Source organism: Jaculus jaculus, chromosome 4, assembly GCF_020740685.1.
Source record: "Jaculus jaculus isolate mJacJac1 chromosome 4, mJacJac1.mat.Y.cur, whole genome shotgun sequence".
Lineage (NCBI taxonomy): Eukaryota > Metazoa > Chordata > Mammalia > Rodentia > Dipodidae > Jaculus > Jaculus jaculus.
Window position 1 is genome coordinate 28,605,917 of NC_059105.1, and position 23,708 is coordinate 28,629,624.

General features: G+C 34.2%; 1 protein-coding gene across 7 annotated transcripts in view; it reads left to right on the forward strand.

The window, feature by feature from the left end:
* The window catches only part of Erbb4 (erb-b2 receptor tyrosine kinase 4), a 1,092,347-nt gene that overhangs the window by 698,047 nt on the left and 370,592 nt on the right, over positions 1-23,708 (forward strand). For all 7 annotated transcript variants that reach the window (XM_045146981.1, XM_045146983.1, XM_045146986.1 and 4 more), the window contains exon 4: positions 11,990-12,124. In XM_045146981.1, the coding sequence (XP_045002916.1) occupies positions 11,990-12,124 (135 nt within the window). The remainder of the gene's footprint in view (positions 1-11,989; positions 12,125-23,708) is intronic.

Genomic DNA, 23,708 nt, shown 5'->3' on the forward strand with positions numbered 1-23,708 from the left:
ACATGACTTTCTCCCTTTATTGGTAATGAAAGCATTGAACTATGCTGATTTGTTCTGTTGAAGCAATTACATTTTCTAGAAACTTGGAGCAGTTATTTAAGAGGATTGTTGTCTGTAATGAGGGCTCTCTGGTGGATAGAAATAAAAATATTTGAGGTTTATGAAAAGATAATCCTATCTCAATATCAATAAAAATAATTTTGTTCTCTTCATATGTATTTTTTGTTTAAGACTGTTATCAAAGTGATACTTATCTAATATAAAGGTCTTTATGCATTTGTGTTAGGTCTCAAAGTTCAACCCTCAGTGACATAAATCTTTAATATTTATATTTTGTTTATTTCACAATTATAGATATAAATTCCTTAGATATATAATCTTCAAAATATTGTGTAAGGCACCTCTATCAAATAAGAGTATCATATGAAACATTAAGTTACTCAGTTGATTGTAAAAGATGTTAAAGGATTTCTTTTTTTTTTTACTGTTTTATATACAATAAGATCATTTATCATAATTTTTGCTGCTTTATAAATAGTAAGAATACTTTTCAATGAATGAGAAATGACCCTCTTGCCATCTAGAATTATACTTCAAAGATGGAATTGATGGGCTCAGCTTCATTAGTCAGTAGGGAGTGTGAGTTACAATTGAATGGCAGTATCAACCAAGTAGGATGACTATTAGAAAATGGAATAATGCAATGAAACACAGGTTATCATGGCCCAAAGTCAACTAAAGTTCTTATGTTCCTTTTGAAGGAAGATAAATTGATAAAATTACTTTTGAAAACTTGACACTGCATGGCATTCCTCTACCTCTAGCTATGTACACAGCAGAAATATGCCTATATAGTCAGCACAAGGTATATTTTAGGAAGTTCATAAAAGCAGTACTTACTATAAGAAAATGAGAAAAGTGTATAAAGTCATGCAGAATGGGCTAAAATAATGACATCACACTGTACTAAATATAACTGAAGATAATTTTTTTCTACATGATATTGAGAAAAACTCAAACAAAAAGAATATGTATCATACTAAACTATATGTAGCAAACATAAGAATGGGGACAATTATCTATCTTTACTGTCACTATGAGGATTTGATATGCAATAAATTAAGGAATATAGTTTGTTTAATTCTCTGGGCAATTTAAGCTTCTTGATTTCAATGCTGGTTTCTTAAATGTGTTCAGCTTATGAAAGGTCATTGCATATGACATGTATATAGAATATGTTCAATTTATACATGATCATTGCAAGAACATGTACATTGATGCATGTGTATTTTCCTTCAGTAGAAAAGTCTGGAAAAAATAACTGTATTTAGTCAAGTAACAGATCTATTTTTTTATGAGTATTCAGAAAATGAAAATAATTTCCTGTGAGTCACTATAAGTACTTATTTTCTCCCAATAACTGGGTAACTTCTAGTTACTATGTAAACTGTAGATAGCCTCCTGACAATCTGGAGTGGACTTAAGATCCCTTTCTTTCATTCTTCCTGGCTGTGAAATTTTGACTAAATTCTAACCAATGGGATATGTATTTAATTGTTTGTGAAAGTTTAAAGGAATGTTAATGAAGAGAAGACACATTCCTGTTAGTTCTTTCCTTCAAATCTCTTCCATATGCAGAATGATTCTGAAAATTGAACTTTCTTTTTAATATATTTTATTTATTTATTCATTCATTTATTCATTTATTTAAGAGACAGAGAGAGAGAAAGGGGGAGAGAGAGAAAATGGGCACACAAGGTCCCCCAGCCACTGCAACAGAAATCCAGATGCATGTGCCCTCTTGTGCATCTGGCTTATGTGGGTCCTGGAGAATCCAACCAGGATCCTTTGGCTTTGCAAGCAAACGCCTTAACTGCTAAACCATCTCTCCAGCTCTGAAGTTTCTTTTTATATTAAAAGTGGAGAAGAGGGGCTGGAGGGATGGCTTCATGGTTAAGGCACTTGTCTGCAAAGCTAAAGGCCCGGGTTCAATTCCCCAGGACCCACTTTAGCCAGATGCACAAGGGGTCCACATGTCTGGAGTTCGTTTGCAGTGGCTGGAGACCTTGGTGAGCCCATTCTCTCACGCTCTCTCCCCATTTCTCTGTTAAATAAATAAAAATAAAATATTTAAAGAAAATGTAGAAGGGCTGGAGAGATTGCTTAGTGGTTAAGTCACTTGCCTGCAAAGCCAAAGGACCCAGGTTTGATTCCCCAGGGCCTACAGGAGCCAGCTGCACAAGTTGGCACATGCTTCTGGAGTTTTTGTTTTTTGTTTTCTCTGCAGTGGCTGAAGGCCCTAAAGTGCCCACTGTTTCTCTCTCTATTTACCTTTCTCTCCCTTTCTCTCTCAAAATAAAATAAAATTTAAAAATTTGGAGGAAAAGTCAGGTGTGCTGGTGTACCCCTTTAACCCTAACACTGCGGGAAGGGAAGAGGTAGGAGTAGCACTGTGAGTTGTAGGCCACCCTGAGACTACATAGTGAATTTCAGGTCAACCTATAGTAGAGCGAGACTTTACCTTGAAAAACCAGAAAAGAAAAAAAAAAATAAAATAAAATAAAAAGGAGAAGCACATGGGCTGGAGAGATGGCTTAGCGGTTAAGCACTTGCCTGTGAAGCCAAAGGACCCCGGTTCAATTCCCCAGGACCCACGTTAGCCAGATGCACAAGGGGGCGCACGCATCTGGAGTTCGTTTGCAGTGGCTGGAAGCCCTGGCACACCCATTCTCAATCTCTCTCTCTTTCTCTGTCTCTTTCTCTCTCTCTCTGTCACTCTCAAATAAATAAATAAGTGAACCAAAAAAAAAAATTAAAAATAAAAAGGAGAAGCAAAACAAACTGGAATCTGAGACCATAATAATAATAATGGGTTATTATAACATTGAATCACATATCCTGAAATTTATATGAAAGACCAATAACACTATCTTCTTTAAGTTGTATTGGATTCCATAACTGAAGAATTGGATATTGCCAAAAATACATGAAAATATAATCCTTGCTTATACCAATAAGGAATTATGAACTGTAAAGTGTAATTATGCAACAATTATTTGACCAATATAGTTGTAGTTGCCTCCTCTTTGCTGGGAAAACCATCCAAGAAGAAGAAGCTGGGCAAGGACACACATCTAATAAGGCAAAATAGTTTAGAATTTTATTTATTTCACTAACTAGATTCACCATTACTATGTTTACACTTCAAAGTCTTGCTAGTAGAATCTATTTATAGTTCTATTTACATAGTCTATAGACTATCTACACGTCTAGTCATAGCTTACAATGCATTAAGATTTTATTATGCAAGGTATATTAATGGGAAGGATTATTTCAGGAAAAAATGTGGTATTTAAGTCTGGTAGGATATGAACTAAAGACAATCAGTAGTTATAGAAAGAGGCCCTCAAGTGCTCCTTTCATGGTGAGGAGCCTGACAACCTACACCAAGGTAATGGAGACAGACACTGAGGATACTCAAAATGTACCAGTGCAGAAACCCAGAAATTTCTGAGAGAACAATAGTACAGTAGATTTAAAACACACCCACAAAAGCTCAGGAAAATTTGTGGAAGAGGGAGTGTAAAAATTGTAAAAATAATTTTCTTTATGGCATCATGATTGATTCAATATGAAGAAATAAGTAACTACTGATACATCTCAAATTTTAAGTCTCAGTGACTTTCATACTATGCTATTTTAGTTTAGGAAAATGGATAAAATATGGGGTTGGAGACATTGCTTCATGGTTTAAGGTGGTTGTGTAACCCTAATGACCTGAGTTTGATTCTCCGGTACCCATGTAAAGCCAGACTAATGAAATGGTGCATGCACCTGGAGTTCATTTTTAGTGGCTAGAGGTCCTAGATGGCTCATTCTCTCTGTGTCTCTCTTCTCTCTTCTCTGTCCCTCTCTGCTTGCAATTAAAATAAAAAGGGAAGGAAATAGATGAAATATAAGGAGAGAAAATACAGGAAAATATAGTAGAAATAAAATATTGGACATGACAATGTACATGTAAAATTATAGAAGAAAATGAAAAGGCTACTATAAGACAGAATATCTTTCTACAAATTTCTAGATAGCATCAATAAATTTAAGTGAATAGTTAATATTCTTGTAGAAACAAAATATGAATTCACTATTATCACAATAAGTATATTCAATAATCAATGTGAATTATAGTGAAAACATAAGCACATATCACTGACATGTTGTGATTGTGCTCTTAAAAATTAGTGAAATATGCTACATTGTCATAACTACATCAGAAACATTTGAATTTCTAGGATATTCTTGCATTTTCTTTGAGAATAGAAACAAAGAAGGGTATGCATTATGGTTTTCTTCTTGAGCATCTTGAGCATCATAAGCTACTTGAGATAAGAGAAGTAGCTAAAAAATTGAATAAGGTAAGGTAGCATTTCCTCTGTTCTAGATGATGGGTCAAACACTTAGTGCTATATGAGTGATAGGAATGGGTGATTTCTACTAGCCAGTTACTCATTAGCATGCCACTCCAAGAAGCTGGGACTCAAAGTGAAATGATGAAAGCAAAGAATTACTCTATGCTCTAAAACATTATTAGTAAGTTAGAACATTATGGAATTGTTGAGTTCTTTTCACTTGAAATCAATAATTTTACTTTTTTTTATTCTACATTTATTATTTTAGCCAGTGGTTCTAATAATTTAGTCTTGAACTTGCCTTGCTCTGGTTGTAAAACTTTCCAGTTCCTTCCTAAGATTCTGCATTTGCATCCAAGAACTTCTGACTCTGATCACTGAGCTGAAAGACAGAGGTTTGCATTACTCATTTACATTATCACCTTGTACCCCTTCCCAATACAAATGTGACATTTCAATTTTGTACACTTCAACTCTTCTTAAATCATCTGTACAAAAACTTCAAAGCTTGATTGATGATGAATGAGCTATTGTCTCCTCAAGCACCCGATTCTCATTAGCCTTTAGAGTTTCAGCTTATTAATAGTGAACCTTAAGGGGTGACCCAGTGGAATAGTCACAATTCATTGTGCTCCCAGTGGAAAGGTCTGGCTTAAAGATTCAGGAATCCCTGGACCAAGTCCATTCCAGAAATGATGAATTGAGTATCACAGGTGGATGATGTGATCTAATGTTTTATTTGTATCATTATCTACTGACAGACGTGTTGCTTAAGGTGATGACAGTGAGGAAGATATATTGCTTAGTATCTGAAGTCTTGTAAATGTTTGCAGTAATTTCAAGTGTACAGTGATTATTTGCAACTTTGGATTTTGACTTCTTGGTTGTGCCCTTTGACTCAGGTAATTTAAGTCTATTACATGCATTAATTACATGTCTACTCTTATTAGACAGGTGTAAGACTTAAACTTTATTTTTTATTGCTACTAAGATTGACCTATAGACACACTCAAACAAAACAATATATTTGAATATATATACTCAAGGATTGATATAAACAATTTCATTACCATTTGTTTGATCTTTCTTGCATCATTATGTTTGGTAGATTTGTGAGATATGTTTTTCCACAGCACTAACCATAAAGTGTCATATGGCTTATTACATTTACAGTAGTGTCATTTGTTTTGAAAAAAAGAGATTCAATCCCTAATAAACTGGTAGAAATGGTTTACGGGGTAAGAACAATTTTTTAGAACTCTTCAACTTATCATGGAGCTCACATTTCCTATCCATAAAGTTTTATGTCAAAGAGTATTTCATACAGGGCAGAGAAAATATTCAATATCTTACCTTCTTTTGAGGGAATTTTAATGTAAAATATCAATACTTCTGTTAATAGGCTCTATCCTCAAGTTTACCATAATAACTGGTATTTGAGAAAACTGAAGGGAACAAAAGAAGTAATTCAAATTACAAAAACATTTTCTTCTTTAGGAAATTTGTGAAAATATGAGACCAGGGAAGAAATGATAAGATCACTACCCTTTGAGAATTCAAAGACATGAGCATTTCATATTCTCTTTAAAATGTTATATTAGCAATTTGCACATTTATAACTTAAACATGAGATAAGTAACAATGTTAAGATTAATATCAAAACATACTTTTCTTCTTTTCCTGTTGTATAATAGGTAACTTTTATAAATTTGAAGAAGAATAACAGCTCAAAGTCTTCATCACTTCATTTGTAACTAATTAAGTCTGGTGCATAAGTTTAGGATTTTGTATAAGAGTAAAATGCCTAACTGGCACATAAGTAACAAATATACTATCTATATTAATTTTATATATTTTAAGTTGTAATAATTTTTTATAATAAAATTAATTGTTTTCAGTTTATAAGAACTGTAACCTCAAAATAATTTATAAATGTATACATTTATTTTTTTTTTCTTCTGCTCAGTAGAATCTGTTATAGGTACAATTTAAATTTACTATTGATATCTGCATAATACCAGAAACTTGGATACAACTTTGAACAAATCAGGAATAATACCTGACTTAATGAAGCATAGAACCATTTATAGGACCTAAAAATATTTATGTAAAAATATGACTTCAATATTCCTCTGATTAAGTCAGAATACAATTCTAAAGCAGAAGCCACAGCAGAAAGTTAATTAACTAATGTTGACATCAAATTCCATGGCACATTTTTTTTTTTTTTCCTTGTGAGTCTAAGCATCTTTGGGTAACAACTTCCTCAGGTTTGAAGGTTTGGTACCATAAGAACAATTCTGAATGATAGTCCTTATCTCTATGAATTTTTATCTAAGTGTATTTGTTAAATACAGGGATAAACACACATTAGATAGCTAGATAGATGACATAGATACAGATGATAAAAATATAGATATAATTTTTATGGATGATATACATTAGATGATATAAAGAAATATAGATATAAGTATATAGATGTACACATACCATTTATACCTTTTCTCACATTTGAGAACTATATGGATAATATTTACTCATTTTATATATCAAAAGATTCATTGCATTTTTTGCTTGATTTTCATGCATTATCTAGTGGGAACTGCTGGAGATAAGACATATTTAAGTAAACTCTTTAATGGGATTTTCAGTAATGAAATGATACTTTTATTTTTACAGACTGACATCTCTAATATATCTTATGATATTCAACTGTGACATTTATTAAGAAGAGACAGTTCTGTTTTATGAACTCTGGAAATAATTTTATATAATATGATAAGAAAACTCATAGCAGCTTTTTCCTACCAACTGATTAAGTGACTAAGAATCTATTTATGTCTCTCTTAATTCACTCTAATATATTTTCTGCAGTGGAAGTTAAATACCGTGGAATGAGATTACCTTGAGCTCATTCACTTAATCTACAGTTTTAGGTTGCTACATTCACCCAGACTTTATGCGTTTTTGTTGAACTATCCATTAAATTTAGGCTTTATGTTGTCTGTTATCTCAAATTAGAAACTGTCTTTTTTATTCCGACCTTAATATTTACTTATTAGTTACTTTCATGCTAGTAGAAAGGAAACTATTTCTTTGGGGCAGGTGATTCCTTGAAGGAAAACTTAAATAAATGGTATGAAAAGCACTGCTGTTCTTATATGTTACTAAATAGAAATCTAATTTCAGTCATAATGTTTGGAAATTTTACCAGATAAAATCTTATGAAACTTTCCCCTTTTTCTAATTCTTGTCCATCTTATTTAACAATACACTCAAGCCTATGTGTCAAGCAACATAACAGCACTAAAAGTAGTTCTTTTTAAGTAAGTAGTCTGTGTTTCTAAGAACTTTCTTATGTGCCAGAATCTACTCCATAGAATTTTCCTATTTGAGAAATAAATGTAATAAAATATTTCTGTACAAAATGTAATATTAACATTTCAAATTTGTGTAACATAAAATCAGACACTTATAGTCATTAATCTCAGAACACATAGTTATTTAAAACAAAATGTAAGATAAAATATACATTAATGCTTTCCTACAAATGTCAAGGAAATCATATACTCTCTGATTGTAGATTTTTGATATTTATATTAGAAAAACTCACCTGCCAAAAGGAAAACAAAGACATTGGCAAATAATCTATCAGTATTCAAAGCTATAAATATACATTTTTCTAACTGCAATTGGTAGTAGCTGCTGGTTTTAAAATTTATGACAGTAAAAATGTCTTCTAGCTTGATCATGATTATATCTTAATTTGAAATTTTAACCTGTAAGCTCCTGTTTAAAATATTATTGTATCTTTGCTAAATCCATTTTCAAAGTATAAGCAAAGCTCTTCAACATAATACTTCCAAGAAACAAATGTCAACAATAGAAGTAGATTAATATTGTTGAAGAAAGGATTTGATGAGATTATTATTCAGTATAATATAATCTGATTCTATTTGAATTTTTTTTGATAAGATATTTGAGATGGATATTATGTTTCTTCTGTAAGAACAATTCAAATTAAAACTCCTGGAAAATACAGATTCTTTTCATAATGTTTGAGTGATTGCTTTGCTCTTCACATTTTTTACAGTAGAACTTTTCCAAATGTAGACTGAAAAATAACCTTCATTTTCTGGATAACACTGAGTCTCCTTTGTCTGTCACCTAATGAAGAATTATTCCGAGAGCAAAGAGCATCACCCAATGTCGCATAAGAAAGCTATTAGTATGAGATCTGCACGCTTCTGAGATGGAAACCTAATGCCATACATTAACACCGAAATCCATTTTCACAGTCATTCCTACATCTTCCTTCTGCTTTGAGGATGTTTGTGTGGCTTAGGCTTGAAAATAATGAACTGGGCTTTAGAAGTAGAAAGATGATCTAATTTCTTTGCATCCCCCCCCCCCGCCCACTGATCAGGTATAAAGTCAGTGAAACAATTGAAGAGGCAAATGGAGGTGAATTTGAATGTAGAAGTAGCTTCAATATTTAAATTTCCCTGGAAGGTTTTATGCATGTAGGACAGCGAGGTTCTCTAGATGTGCCTACCACTTTTGCATCTGCCAGCATTCATACGGTGGCATATTTATTCTTTTATATCCCTCTGATTAAGTTAACTCTTAAAAATTTTAATTCTGACCTAGAACCACAAATATAGAAAATAATATTAAAAATTAGGTTGGATAACTATATAAGAAAGATGATTTTCCATAGACTACAATGGGAGACAACTCTCTCCTTCCTCACTAGTGTACCTTAACTACTTGGACTTTGTTTGGGTAATTCTAGGACTCTTAAGTAGTTGACTCCTCCTCTGTTTTTCATGTAATATCCATGGAATATTCTTCTGGCTAATCTAATGAAATGCAGTTATTGTCCTAAGTGAGAGCTTATTTTCCTATGTAGTGCTTCATTTCTTTATATGAAATCTTTTGGTATATATTCATTATACATAGTATGGGTTTTAAAAATGCATTTTCATGCAAGTATTTCACGGATTTTAGACCATGTTCACTTGTTCACTCACTCCTTTTGCCCCATTCTAATTGCTAATATTCCTACTCATTCTCTTGTTTTAATTCTTACCTCTAGTTCCTATAAATGCATTTGATTTTATATATATCTAGTAAACTTAATTATTTCTCTTACTGCTATAATCAAATACCTATCACGAAGCACTTAAGAGAGAGAGAGAGAAATGGGGAATGTGGATTACAAGTCCAGAAGATGTAGTCTGTCCTGGCGGAGGAGTCAAGGAGACAAGAACAGGAAGCAGTTATCAACTGCATCCAGTATTTATGAGGCAGAAACCAATGAATGCAGGGGCTCAGAGTGCTTTCTCTTTTTTTTTTTTTTTTTTCAAGGTAGGTTCTTACTCTAGCCTAGGCCTACCTGGATTTCACTCTGTATTCTCAGGGTGGCCTCAATCTCATGGCAATCCTCTTACCTCTGCCTCCCAAGTGCTGGGATTAAAGGCCTATGCCACCACACCACCACGCCCCGCTGCCTTCTCCTTTTTATTCAGTCCTTGGTCCCAGATCATGATATGGTGACCTACACAGTGGGTGGGTTTTCCTGAGAACTTAATTGACCTAATCCAGAACTGCCTTCACCATGTCGGGAATTATGCACCCTTGATGATTCTAGATTCTGTCAAATTGACAATCAGAATTAAGCATCACAAATCCACCCACTGTCAACTCCACACTCAAACATATCACTTTTAAACATTATCTCCCATTCCTGGTCCCCATAAAGTTGTCATTATCACATAATGCAAAAGGTCTTCAATCTAATCTCAAAAGTCCCTGTAACTATATGTCTGCAACCTCTTTGAAAATCCACAGTCTCATCTGAGAATCAAACAAATCTCTTAATTGACATACCCTATGAAATTAATAAACAAGGTATGCGTTTCCATTATAAAACAGAGTAAACTTTCTCATTCCAAATTGGGAGATGGGAACATAGCAAGGAACAGGATTGCAGAAAGACCACACCCAACAAAACAAACAAGAAATCCAATAGGTTCTTGTCCAGCATTTTGGGCTGATGGTGGAATCAGTTGTACTTCAAAGGTTGTGAGCATCCCTTTCCTTCCAGCTCTGTGGTCTGCAGCCCACCTACCCCCATATTGGGACAGTTCTAGCTCATGATTGCTGTTTACATTGGCAGAATCCTTTGGTCACAGCAGCCCCAACGTTGTGTGGTTTCCACTTCCACATCACCCATATTACATTGCGGTAGTTTTTTTCTTTCTTTTTTTTTTTTTTTTGTACCGAATTAAGCCAGCATTTTTCTTCTTCTCTTACCTTTACCTCAGTAAGCATCTTACATTGAGGTAGACTTTTTGTTCCTGTAATGAATAAAACCAATATCCAGGAAGACAGGAGAGAAAATGGGCATTGAAGAATAGCTGAACAACTCTGTGAGCCTGTCTCCTATTACACTTTTATTATGTGAAGAAAGGATCTTGTATCTGAAAAAAAAAAAATGTTGCTTTTTTTATAGCTCTATATATAAGCACTTTGTGAACTTATACATGATAATTCTACAAATATGTCTATGTTGTACTAAAAGGAGAAAATGTGATAGATATTAATCAAGAAGGTGTTTTGAGTATTTCTAACTAATTGTTTAGAAAATAATAGTATTTTCAAAGATAATGTATTATTTTTTCTACACAATATAAACTTATTTGCAAGAGGACCCATGTATGTGTTTAGACACTGTCCATCCAGAATATGTTAGCTAATCAAGATTGGTATGAAATAGAGAATTAAGTCAAGAGTAGTATCTGAATTTTAGCTAATAGTCATGCCATGTTCCAGTGATCCATGGAGACTTTGTTGCATCTGGGTTTGGATTATTCTTAACTAATAAATGTCAAATATTCTGATTACACTGAAAATGATAAAGAATATTTTTTATGAAAACCATTAATTTTTGCTTCCACTTTATGTGATTTCCTTTCATACTGACTCTAGTTAGCAGCACATCAACTGAAAAAGTCTTTCAAAAGGGATGTTTGGGAATTTGTATCAAAAGTCTTGAGACTAGACACACCCTATAGCATTTGAATGACATTTTAGAAATTGTTTGATAGGCTATTCAAATATAAACTTTTTTAAACAAAATAAGAACTGATTAAAAATACTCTGGCTTATTCAAATTAAAATGAGTAAGATGATAAATATTAAATGTTTACTACATAACAGTAGCCCAAATTAATAGATCATAAAATATTATCTGCAATATCATTACAGTATTATTATAAGCAAACAGAAAACAAATCAATGGCCTCTGTACCAAAATATTCAATGCTACCCTCTGAATATTAGAATTTGGTACATATTTCATCTCCACTTTTCAAACTTTTTTATTTAAAGTTGAGCAATAAAGCCGCATGAGTCATTGAAAATATTTATTAAAATATGTTAGTGTATTTTGATTATTTCTAAGTTACTTAACTATCTTACTTATTATGTAACACTAGCAATGAAAGTGATTTGAATACTCTTTTATTGATGGTCAGTAAACAATATGACATTAACTTTTCTTTTTGTTTCCAACCTAGAAATTCTAAATGGTGGAGTCTATGTAGACCAGAACAAATTCCTTTGTTATGCAGACACCATACATTGGCAAGATATTGTTCGGAATCCATGGCCTTCCAACTTAACTCTTGTATCAACAAATGGAAGCTCAGGATGTGAGTAGCATTATCCTCTCTAGTATCTCAACAAAATATTCATCTCCCTAACTGAAAATGAACATCTTTTTATCTTGTTAGCAATGAAATTTTGACACGAGATGACAACCATTGCAATGTTCATTTGTTTGTCTTTTTTGGGGCTATATTTCATAGACTAAATAACCATGTTCTTTTTGCTTGTAATTATTTCACTTTTTGAAGTGACGATTAACTTTTAACTAATTCTCGTTTTCTTAACATGGATCTTCTTTTCTAAGTTAAAAATTACTTAATGATATTTCTAACTCAAACATGTATGTGATTGTTTGTAAACTTATAGCAATGTATATCTATTGCTTCCAAGTTTTCGGCTTACAAAAGGTAGCAGAAAAAAACCATCCCTTTCTAGCCACTATATATTTTAAAAGACAAAGAAACAAAACATGAGTGATCATTTTATAATTTCTAAGTCATGATTTGTCCCTACAACCTTCATAGGAATGCTCTATGACAATTCAATAGAATACAAAGTGGATGAATATTTACTTCATATACAAGAAACATTTATATTCTCATTCTTGTCAGTAGTAATAAACTTCTGAATTTCATTCATTAAACGTGTATTGTTTCCACTACAGAGACTTTATCAGATTCAAATGGTTTAATAAGATGAAATGATAAGCAAATACTATCTGAACTGTCATTAAGTCCTTTGAAAATTGTTCTGTTTGGCATGTATTTCATTTTAATAAATCAGGCAACATCATCTCCATATTTATTATTACTGACATTTGTAAAAGAATAGAATTTTTATGAAGTATTAACCTGGGTTTTATATTTCTTCTCTATTATTATATACTTCCCATTTGAGATCCTAACTGTATCTACATAGTTCAGTAATTATTTGCTACATTACTGATTGTTTTATGATGCTTTTGTAGGAAATCAAACTCCAAGGGACAATTATTAAATTTCATGACCGCCATGATAACATAATGGGGAAATATGAAAGTATTTGATCAAAACTGACAGCTGTGTTTTTAATAAATGACTAAAACCCTTTTGTAAAACGTAGAGTAACATAATTTTCTTGTCATCATTAAACAGAAATTTGTATGAGATTGTCCTTGTAGTATTCAAGTTACCTAGCCAGGTAAAATGATATTTGCAAAAAAATTGAATCTGCTTGTCCTAACAATGCAAATGATGTGGCTCAGAAATTGCTTCTGTTTCCTGTCAGCCATCATATGCTACATTTCATATTTGGCTGGAGGTAGTGTTCCTTGGAGAGAGCAAAGGCCTGCTGACTCTCAGCTTTCCAGAATGACTGGACTCTAAGATGTGAGTGAGAGATGTCACACAGAACAAAGCCTGAGCAAGAAACCAAAAGGGAAATTTACCCACTGGCCTTACCGGATGTGAGTCTGAGCCGTGTTCTGTACTTTCCCAGATGGTGGTTTTTTGTGCTGCTCTTTGGAAGTCTAATTTGGATGCTAGTTCCCATAATTAGGCAACTGTGACTGCCCCTCTTTTTTTTTTTTTTTTTGCATGCAAATAATTGCAGGTGCAAAAATTATAAATGCAGAGTGGTATCATAAGCACTGGTCCTTTACAAATTAGCCGCCAATTGTTATCAAAGTTGTATAGCTTACATAGCAGTACCATTTGCTGACATGGTAAATATGTACTTTGTGGCACCATATCGGGTAATAATGAATTGCTCTTATTTGAAAAGTGCAATATGGCAATATGGCTTTATTCTACTAATGTAAAAGTCATAAAAGGATAAACCTGGATGGTTACATGGATTTGAAGTATTTAATTAATCAGATTTAAGAAAACAAAAACAGAAAATAGATGTAAAGTTATTCAGGATCTGAGCCTAGGAGGACATGCAGAGAATCTAAGCAGTGGGCTTACAGCTTCAGTTTCAGTAGATACAGACGTTTTGAGAGGTCTATCTCAAAAAGCCATGAATACAATTGACACCACTGAACGACACAATTAACACTTCTAAAGACGTTGAAGTATATATTTTTGTTTTTTATCATAATTAGAAATTAATCAATGGATATAATATGTGCTTGCTAGTTTACTATAGAGCTGAAATTATCATGCAGATTGGACCATATATTTGTAGTTGATGAAAATAATAATGTTAATAACTGAAAATACTGGGCTGGAGAGATGGCTTAGCATTTAAGCACTTGCCTGTGAAGCACAAGGACCCCGGTTCAAGGCTCAGTTCCCCAGGACCCACGTCAGCCAGATGCTCAAGGGGGAGCATGCGTCGGGAGTTCGTTTGCAGTGGCTGGAGGTCCTGGTGCACCCATTCTCTCTCTCCCTATCTGCTCATTCCCTCTCTCTCTCTCTCTCTCTCTCTCTCTCTCTCTCTCTCTCTGCCACTTTCTTTCTCTGTCTGTTCCTCTCAAATAAATAAAAATAAAAATAAAAAATACTGAAAATAGTAATATATTTTATTTCCAGTCTTGTTTAAAAAAATTTCATTTTCTCCACCATTCCTTTAGAGATCTGAGGCATCCTGATTAAGTGCTCAAATGTTTTATTTGCTATCTTTGCCTTCAATCATGCTCAGTTCACCTGAAAAAAATGCAAAAAAAAAAATGCCCTGTTAAATAAAATCTGACATGACTCTGTCCATAAACCCTGCCACTGTGGCTAGCATAGGTTAAAGTCTAAACAAAACCTAAAGGCTTATAGTTTTCAGGAAATTCCCGCCTAATTTCTAACTTTATGTATTGAGTTGTTAAAGTTTATAATTCTATTATATATGCCATTTTTTAATCAAACTTCAAGATATTCATCAGTTCTCCTCTCATCTAAGAAGCACATTCTTCTCCAAGCTAGACTAGAACTTTCTGGTGTGCCCCATCTACCTGGCTAGAAATTAGAGACAAAAGTTAGCATTCACATTTTATGTTAAGATGGGAATTCCTTGAGGATAAGACCCAGCTCATCCTTTATCCTTTGCTGTATCATATTGCAAAAGGATAACAGATATTGATTAAAGAAAGATAAATAAATGAACTAGATAAGTTCATATCTTATTTCATTTGTATGCCTACATTGGATTACCTAAGTGTCCCCAGTTCTCAACAATATTGTATTAGTGATTAAATTTGATATAAATTTTAGAGCAGCACATAAAATTCATACCATACTAATTCATAAAAAGGAAAAAAAATAAATTTCTTCATTTTCTTTTTCCCACCATTTATATTAAAGAGCATGAATGTGAAGAGTTATAGTAACATGTCTACGTGATTTATTTAATTCATACTGATTTTATATAATTTCATTTATATTATTCTTTTATTATACTTACATTGTATTATACTTGTGATAATTATATGAAAAAATAAAACCAACAATTTCAGTAAGGCTTCAGAATATTTGCAATTCATGCAAATCTGTCATGAAAATTTTAAGAATACTTGATCTTAGCTAATTTTTTTAAAATATTTCCTTGTGTATATTTCTGTACAGCATAATTCTGAACATAAAATATAATTTTCTCAGTAGCAACCTGGTTTTTTACTGACATTATTAAACCTGTAATTGAAGCATGAATAAACAGTTTGTGGTATCTATGAATACCATTAAAATGATACCATTTCTTTAAAAAATATGTGATTTAGAAATAATAAGAGCTCTTGAGATATTCCCTTTCAAGTTTTAAGAAAGTAAAAGGAGATACGAGTTGCTTTTTACTCATATATCCTTAGAAACACATATAATCTTTTATTTGTAGATAGGTGCATAGAAGTTAATACTCTGAAACTATCTCTAAGCTTCATATAGTGAGTGATGTTTCATTTACTTGGAACATTATAATAACAACCTTCACAAAAATATAGTTATAATTCAAATAATATGCACTTGAAGAATTAACATGATGGGAGTATGTCACAGTGTTAATATGAAAAATGGATATGGGGCTGGGGAGATGGCTTAGTGGTTAAGCACTTGCCTGTGAAACCTAAGGACCCAGTTCGAGGCTTGATTCCCCAGGACGCATGTAAACCAGATGCGTAAGTGGCACATGTATCTGGAGTTCATTTGCAGTAGCTGGAGGCCCTGATGTGCCTATTCTCTCTCTCTCTCTCTCTCTCTCTCTCTCTCTCTCTCTCTCTCTCTCTCTCTTGCTCTCAAATAAATTAAAATAAATATTTTTTTTAAATGGGTATGGTTGTTTACCAGCAAAGATTACTATGTAGTCAAGAGACTAGGTTGTGGGTATAAAATGACTTTTATAAAATCTAGATTGGAGGCTGACCTGATATTTATCCTTGAGAAGTCATTTCTGCTCCCAGTCACTCCGTTTCATCTGTAAAAGAAGAGTCTCATGAGCTTAGGAGAGCAGAGAGCCAAACTTTTAGGCGAGAAGGAAGAGTGATCAGTTAGAACAACCCAACTGAATGTGATAATCAATATTAATTACACACTGAGGAAAGCTGAGCATGGGTTTTATCCAGATAGCACCAGCATTCCTATTCTGTCATGTCTCAGGTGTCCCATGCAAAAGCCCGATGGTTCCAGTGCATTAACACGGGTTTGGAGAATATTCCCCCTACTGCAGGAGCACCAAAGAAAAGGCTTTTAGAAATTTCACAGATGACGAAGAGGCAGAAGAGATAGAGGGAAGGCTAAATTTCAAAAAGTGTTTAATACTAAGTCACAAAGAAGTAAAAGTTATCTTTTTAAGTCCCTCCTTTTCTCCAAAAGGGCATTTTAATAATGAAGCATGAGGAAGGTCCTTTTGTAGTTGCTGGAAATAGCCTGTAGCCTGTCTGTGATACCTGATTTCTTGAGTATAGCCCTCCTCACAGACGAACATAGACCACTGTGCACATCAGGTTGGTTCAGTGGATCCCTTCCCAATGAGCCTGCATAGCTAAATGAATTGTGTGAGTCTTAATATTACCCACTCCTAACTTTTCACATCCTGTCCTACAACACTTGTCTCAAACTAGAAGAAAATTAAGTCTAAAAGTCAAATTAAACCAGAAGTTCTTTAATAGTGCTTCTGTTATGTCTTCAATATTAAAATATCTGCATACTAAACTTGGATATTTGAAATAAAGCTTATAAAAAGCAGCAAGCAACTTTATCCACAATGAAATTCAGTATAGCTTCAATTTGTATACTTTATCCGTAGATGTTTTCAGTTTTATATACATACATACATGGAATCAAATCACATACTGTTTTAAAAATATGTCTAGGGCTATAGAGACTGATTAGCAGTTAAGGTATTTCTCCGCAAAGCCTAACGACCCAGATTCATTTCCTCAGTACTTACTTAAACCCAGATTCACAAAGCAGCACTTGAATCTGGAGTTCATTTACAGTGGCTGGAGTCTCTGACATGCCCACACTCTTTTGCTGTTTCTCCCTGCTCACAAATAAAAGAAAATATTTAAAATATGTTTAAATTAATACTTAGATAATTGAAAAAGTGTAAATACAGTTGGAAAGTGTAAAATAATTCCCATCAATCCAAATGCTGTTTTTTGAAGTTTTATAAAATAGATTCTTCATGAATATGATTGAATGAAACAGAAATTAAACCAAGGTTATTTGTTAATTCATTTGGGATTACTGGAAACATGATATTTAAAAATAGGATGAACAGAATCTAGGAAGGTGTTTTATAAAATACTACATACATTGAGACCACTGGTAACCTTACTATTCTTTTTTTTGTTGTTGTTTGTTTGTTTTTATTTTTGAGAGCGACAGACAGAGAGAGAAAGGGAGAGAGAGAGAGAGAGAGAGAGAGAGAGAGAGAGAGAGAATGGGCGTGCCAGGGCCTCCAGCCACTGCAAACGAACGCCAGATGTGTGCGCCCCCTTGTGTATCTGGCTAACATGTGTCCTGGGGAATGGAGCCTTGAACCAGGGTCCTTAGGCTTCACAGGCAAGCACTTAACCACTAAGCCATCTCTCCAGACCCTTACTATTCTTTAACATTGTTAAAGCTCAGGCTCATACCAGACCTGCATTGGAGAAGGTTTTTGTGGTGGTTTAAATAGATGGCGCCCAATATATTCAGCTTTTTATTGTTTGTAGTTTGCATATGCAGCCACCTGGCTTGAGGCAGTGTCATTGGGTGGATCTTTAGGTGTGGTGGTGGATTTCAGATTCCAATCTAAAGATACGCAAAGTGTGCCTAGCAGGAGTTCCTGAAGTGTGCTGTGTGGCTTTTGGCATTTGGCTTTTGGCTTGTGCTTCTCTCTTTCTGCTTGGTCCTGTGAAGCAGGCCAGCTTCTTCTGCCATTATGGAACTTCCCCTGGACCTGTAAGCTTCAATAAATCCCTTCCTCCATAACTGTGCCTGATCTGGAAGCTCATCTCAGTGAACCTGAAGCTTTCTGCTACAGCCTTCATCATGACTTTTATAGGAAAAGGATGTCCAGGACAGCTGAAATTCACTCTAAGAATGAACTTTTATTTGAACAGAGTAAAAGAAGCAAAATACAATCCACTTGTAACCTATTGTTTGACGTTTTAGACAAAATTTTCAAGACAAATTCTTATGTTCATCATATGAGATATCTTTTTCTCAATCAACTTTTGTATCCAAAAGTGTGCATATAAACTCAAAGCAGTTTGATTTCTGATTTCTCAAAAGAATAAGTTATTTCTCAGTCATCCTTAAACTCACTTTCATGAAGCAATACAGAAGAATTTCTGACCTTGACCTCTGACCTTCTGACTTTCTGACCTTTGTTAGCTTTTCTCATTCCCAAATTTTCTTATGTGTTTTTGTTATTTATTCCAACATATATATATATACATAAATTTGTATGTAACAAATGTAAAAAGTAGACATTTATCTGAATATTGTATAATCATTCAAACATTGATCTCTAATAGCAAATTAGTTTCTTCCTCTATTTGCATATAGCTCCTCAAAATGTGTTATAAACTCCATAGTCTCCCCACTTCACTGTATAGTCTTATGGCCAGTGCCTCAGCATCTGACACCAGTAACTCCAATAAGCAGCCTCACAGCAATGCAAGGTCCTCTCCAAATAGCTATAATACTTGTAGTACCAGATTTGTTCAAAGCAAAATAAAGCCAGTTGTTAACATGATTTTATTCTTGTCAGCAATGATTATGTGGGGGACAATGAAATGAGGTTGAGGCATGTCTTTTATGTTCTTGCTCATGTCTTGAAGGAAAGATAATCCTTACTGCTGAGACTGAGCAGTTTAAGACATATTTATAACTAATTGCATTATGTTTCCTCGAGGTATTTTTGTTGTTTCTTCAATCCAAGGCTCATTTCCTATCCTGTTTCTAAGTTAGTGCAAAATCCGTGTGCTGCCTGAGGAAGTTTTCACTGATGGCCCACAGTATAGCACAGCCCTCTTGACAAGTTTATGCTGCACTTGCCAAAGTGTGGCTGCTTCAGCACATGTAAACTCTAGTAAATATTTAGTAGCTACTACCAAAAAAATGGGCAAAGGGGCAATTTTTGGTTAATGGATTTCAATGGTTCACATCCTGACATCATCCCTTTTGAATAACCATTATACATTTTACAAGAGATACCAAATTAGTACAACATTATGTAGAATTTCCTATACATTGAATCAAGAAATATAAATAAATTTAGTTGTGTAAATAATAGTGAAAAGCATCACAGTTGCTAAGGGAAAATTGTGAACTTTATGAACATGCTACATATTGGTCACATTCCCACTGGGCTATTATCTTGCACTCACTCCCCCCATTTCACAGAGGACCCTGCTCAGTGGGATGCCCAGTATTTTCAGTGGGGTCATGAATGCACCAGTCAGTCTCTATGAGACGGACAATGTATCAAATTACCCCTGCTCATTCTGTGGCTCTTACAATCTTTCCACCTTCTCTTTGGCAATGTTCCCTGGGCTTTGGGGGGGGGGGGGTTATAAGATCTCCTTTATTGTTGATTCTCAGCAACATCTGTTTTTCTGCTTTGCTAAGTTTTGAATGTCCTCAGCATCTACTGACATTGCCTTGGAGGGCATTTTCAGGCTAACAGTGAGAGCAGTACCCATGTTTAATTTGCCACTTCTTTTGTAATGTTACCTGGGCCCTGGCAGATTGTTTTAATAAAATTTAATTGTGCCTTCCTATTACTTAATATTGAATAATGACTGTAGGAAATTCTAACATTTGTCCCTGTACACTTTAGCTGTGTGTGAATACCAACAGTCCATGGAGAAAATAATAAAGTAAGTCAGTGTAGTTGCTAGCAATATCCTTCCATAATTATAAAAATAGAAGTTTGTCTGCTCACCAGGCATGGTATGAACTGATGTGCATTCCATATTGCCTGTATGCAAATGATGACTACAGAACACACACACACACACACACACACACACACACACACACACACATTTGATAAATTAATACCTCTACAGAGACAGGGCTTTTTAACTCAGACTTTACAGAAGGAAAATAGGAAAATACTTCTGACTTTTCAGGGCCATGTTCTATTAACATTCTTCATGTAAATTATTAAACAGTATACTTACCCTCTGCATAAATGTGAAGTTTTGCATTCATGTTTTGTTGGAGAATAATGGGTAGGCTTTGCTTCTTTTCCACTAAAAGACTTTCAAAAATGGTCCCTTTCAGAATAAACAAGATTACCTGCCTCCAAGATTAACTCCTCTGTACTTCTCAAGCATACTACTCTAGCTCTAAAATGGAAATTTTCTACTTTTGAATATTTTTAGATTCATTTCTTACTCAATAAACATCAAATCTTCTTCATGACCATAGATTCTTGAAGGAGACATTACTTTTACACAAAATGACCAGTGGAGATGTTGTATAATATTATCTAATGGCACAAATGGGCTAACATCTTTATGTCTATAGATAACTTCTGAAGATTATTGTTCCCAACTTGAATATGCATTAGGAACCACTCAGAGATTTTGAGTAAATTCTGCTCAAGGATGGAACTCTCACTGTGTGTACTGTTCCCCTATAGATACTAGGTATGAGTGTATAATTAGCTATGCTGGAAAATGATTCAGAAATATGAAATACACACACAGACACACACACACATATATATATCACAGTCATATGATATAGATATATGTATGGCAGGCCATATGATGACTGGTACTTGGGATAAAGTAGATGGCCTTGGTGTAGGTGAGTGAGACACACTTCAGAGCCCTTCTTAAGTTACATATTGTTCTCTCCTTAAATTCTATACATCAATAATTTCATAAAATATTAATAGTACTTTACTGCCTTTAACTCTTTGGACCAGATATGTTATATATACTTAAATAACTCAATGTTACTTCTTATACTATGTAAGGTAGATATCATTATGAGCTTCATTTGGGCTTGAAATTTTATTTTCTGGTCATGATCAGACATGCACTTTTCCAATGAATGGTGAAGAGATCAGAACTTGAAATAGGGAATTTTTCATGTTAATTTGTCCACTCAAGGTCAGACTTCATACATTGTTTTTCCTTTGAAATTTATTTTAAAGTAAAATTTGAGAAACCTTTGCATGAATGCATGTGTTTTTGTTTGTTTGCTTGTTTGCTTTCTTTTTTCATAGAGAAAGAGTGGGGACTAGTGTGATGGTTCAGTTAGTAAAGGGCTTGTCACAACAAGGATGTGGACCAGGCCAGAATTCAGATCACCAGTATCCATATCAATTACAGTTGTGGCAAAGATTACCTGTACCCCAATGCATGGGACCGAAAGCTGGGTGAATCTCAGGGCAAATATTCACATACACACACCAAGAAATAAAAATGACATATAAGCCAGACATGGTGGCACACGCCTTTAATCCCAGCATTCAGGAGGCAGAGGTAATAGGATTGCTGAGAGTTCAAGGACAGCCTGAGACTACATAGCAAATCCCAGGTCAGCCTGGGCAAGAGTAAGACCCTCACTTGAAAAAAAAAAAAAAGAAAAATAAATAAATGAAAATGAGTGAGGAGTGATCGAGGAAGATACGCAATATCTGTGGCCTCCACACATACACATGCATGTGGAAGCAGCACGTGTGCACTTCCACACATACAAACATGAATACATACATTTACATTCCATGCACACATATACATGTAAAAATACTATTGTTCAAATATAAGTCATGGTGAAGTAGAATGTTATTTTATACTAACCTAATATACTGAGGACTGGTGAAAAAAGTTCAAATTTTCTTTGATACAGTTAATCCTATTAATTTTGGAAGCTTTTATAGATTTATGAAATGTAGTTATATTTTAATTTTTCTATTTCAATTTTCTAAACAAAATGTTTGATATTTTCTTTAATAATGAATATAAGGATGGAAATATGACTGCATTCATATTTCTTTTGCAGACTCTAGGGGCCTGTTTAAGCAACACTGGCCTACTATAAGATTTACCTGCTGGGAATTGATTTGGAAAGCCTCTTGTAATGCATAATTAGGTGTTCTTTTTAAGTGGGAAAAAAAAATGGAGACGAAATTATACTGTGACATTTCTCTTAAAGTTCTCCTTAAAATACAAGCAAGGGAGGTATATAAAACAAATAAAAGGCAAGGATAAGCATGTGCATCAAGGGCTGGAGAGATGGCTTAGCAGTTAAGCGCTTGCCTGTGAAGCCTAAGGGCCCCGGTTCAAGGTTCGACTCCCCAGGACCCACGTTAGCCAGATGTACAAGGGGGCACATGCGTCTGGAGTTCGTTTGCAGTGGCTGGAGGCCCTGGTATGCCCATTCTCTCTCCCTCTCTCTATCTGCCTCTTTCTGTCCCCCTCTGTCTCTCTCAAATAAATAAACAAAAATAACAAAAAAAAAAAAGAAAAAAAAAAAGAATGTGCATCGAAAAAGCCATCTCACAAGTAGGCCCACTGATAAGCCACTTTTATTTCTTTTCCTTGTTACTCTTTATTAAACAAAAACTAGTTGATTTTTTTCTTGGAAAAGTATTTTCTATAGAATCAGTTCAAACTCTGCACCTGAAAAAGTAGATTACATCAGTAACTGAGTTATCTAAATCATAGGCCGGAGTATGTTCTCTAGAATGGAAGAAACTTTTCACTATGAAAACTATCATAATAAAACCTACCTTTGGTGTTTGTGTTTTGACAATATTGTTTTTTTTTTTTTATTTTGGTTCATAACTGTTCCTTGTTCTAGTCCAGCTTTAATGACCAAATCATTTTGGCCCCTTGAGAGAGAAGGTCGTATTTCTGCCACTTTCAGCAATAATGGGGTTATGGGCATATATGGCCACACACAGTCTTGTTTTCCATTGACACTGGGGATCAAGCTCAGGTCTCCATGCTTGTGCCGTGATTTCTCCCACCCCTTGAGCCATTTCCCTATCCCTTGACGTGCTGCTTCACTGCCCACTATGAAACAGCATTTCACTTTTAATAATATAAATAGTGGGTTCAGATATTTTCCCCAATGGGAAATATCAAATCATTGTTCCATCAGTAATAAACTACGGGTACAATAGCAGTTTAATAACTTTCAGATTCACAAAGGAATCATTATAAATACCAAAATTGAAGACCCTTACCTTCTCTGCCTGAACTTTCCACTG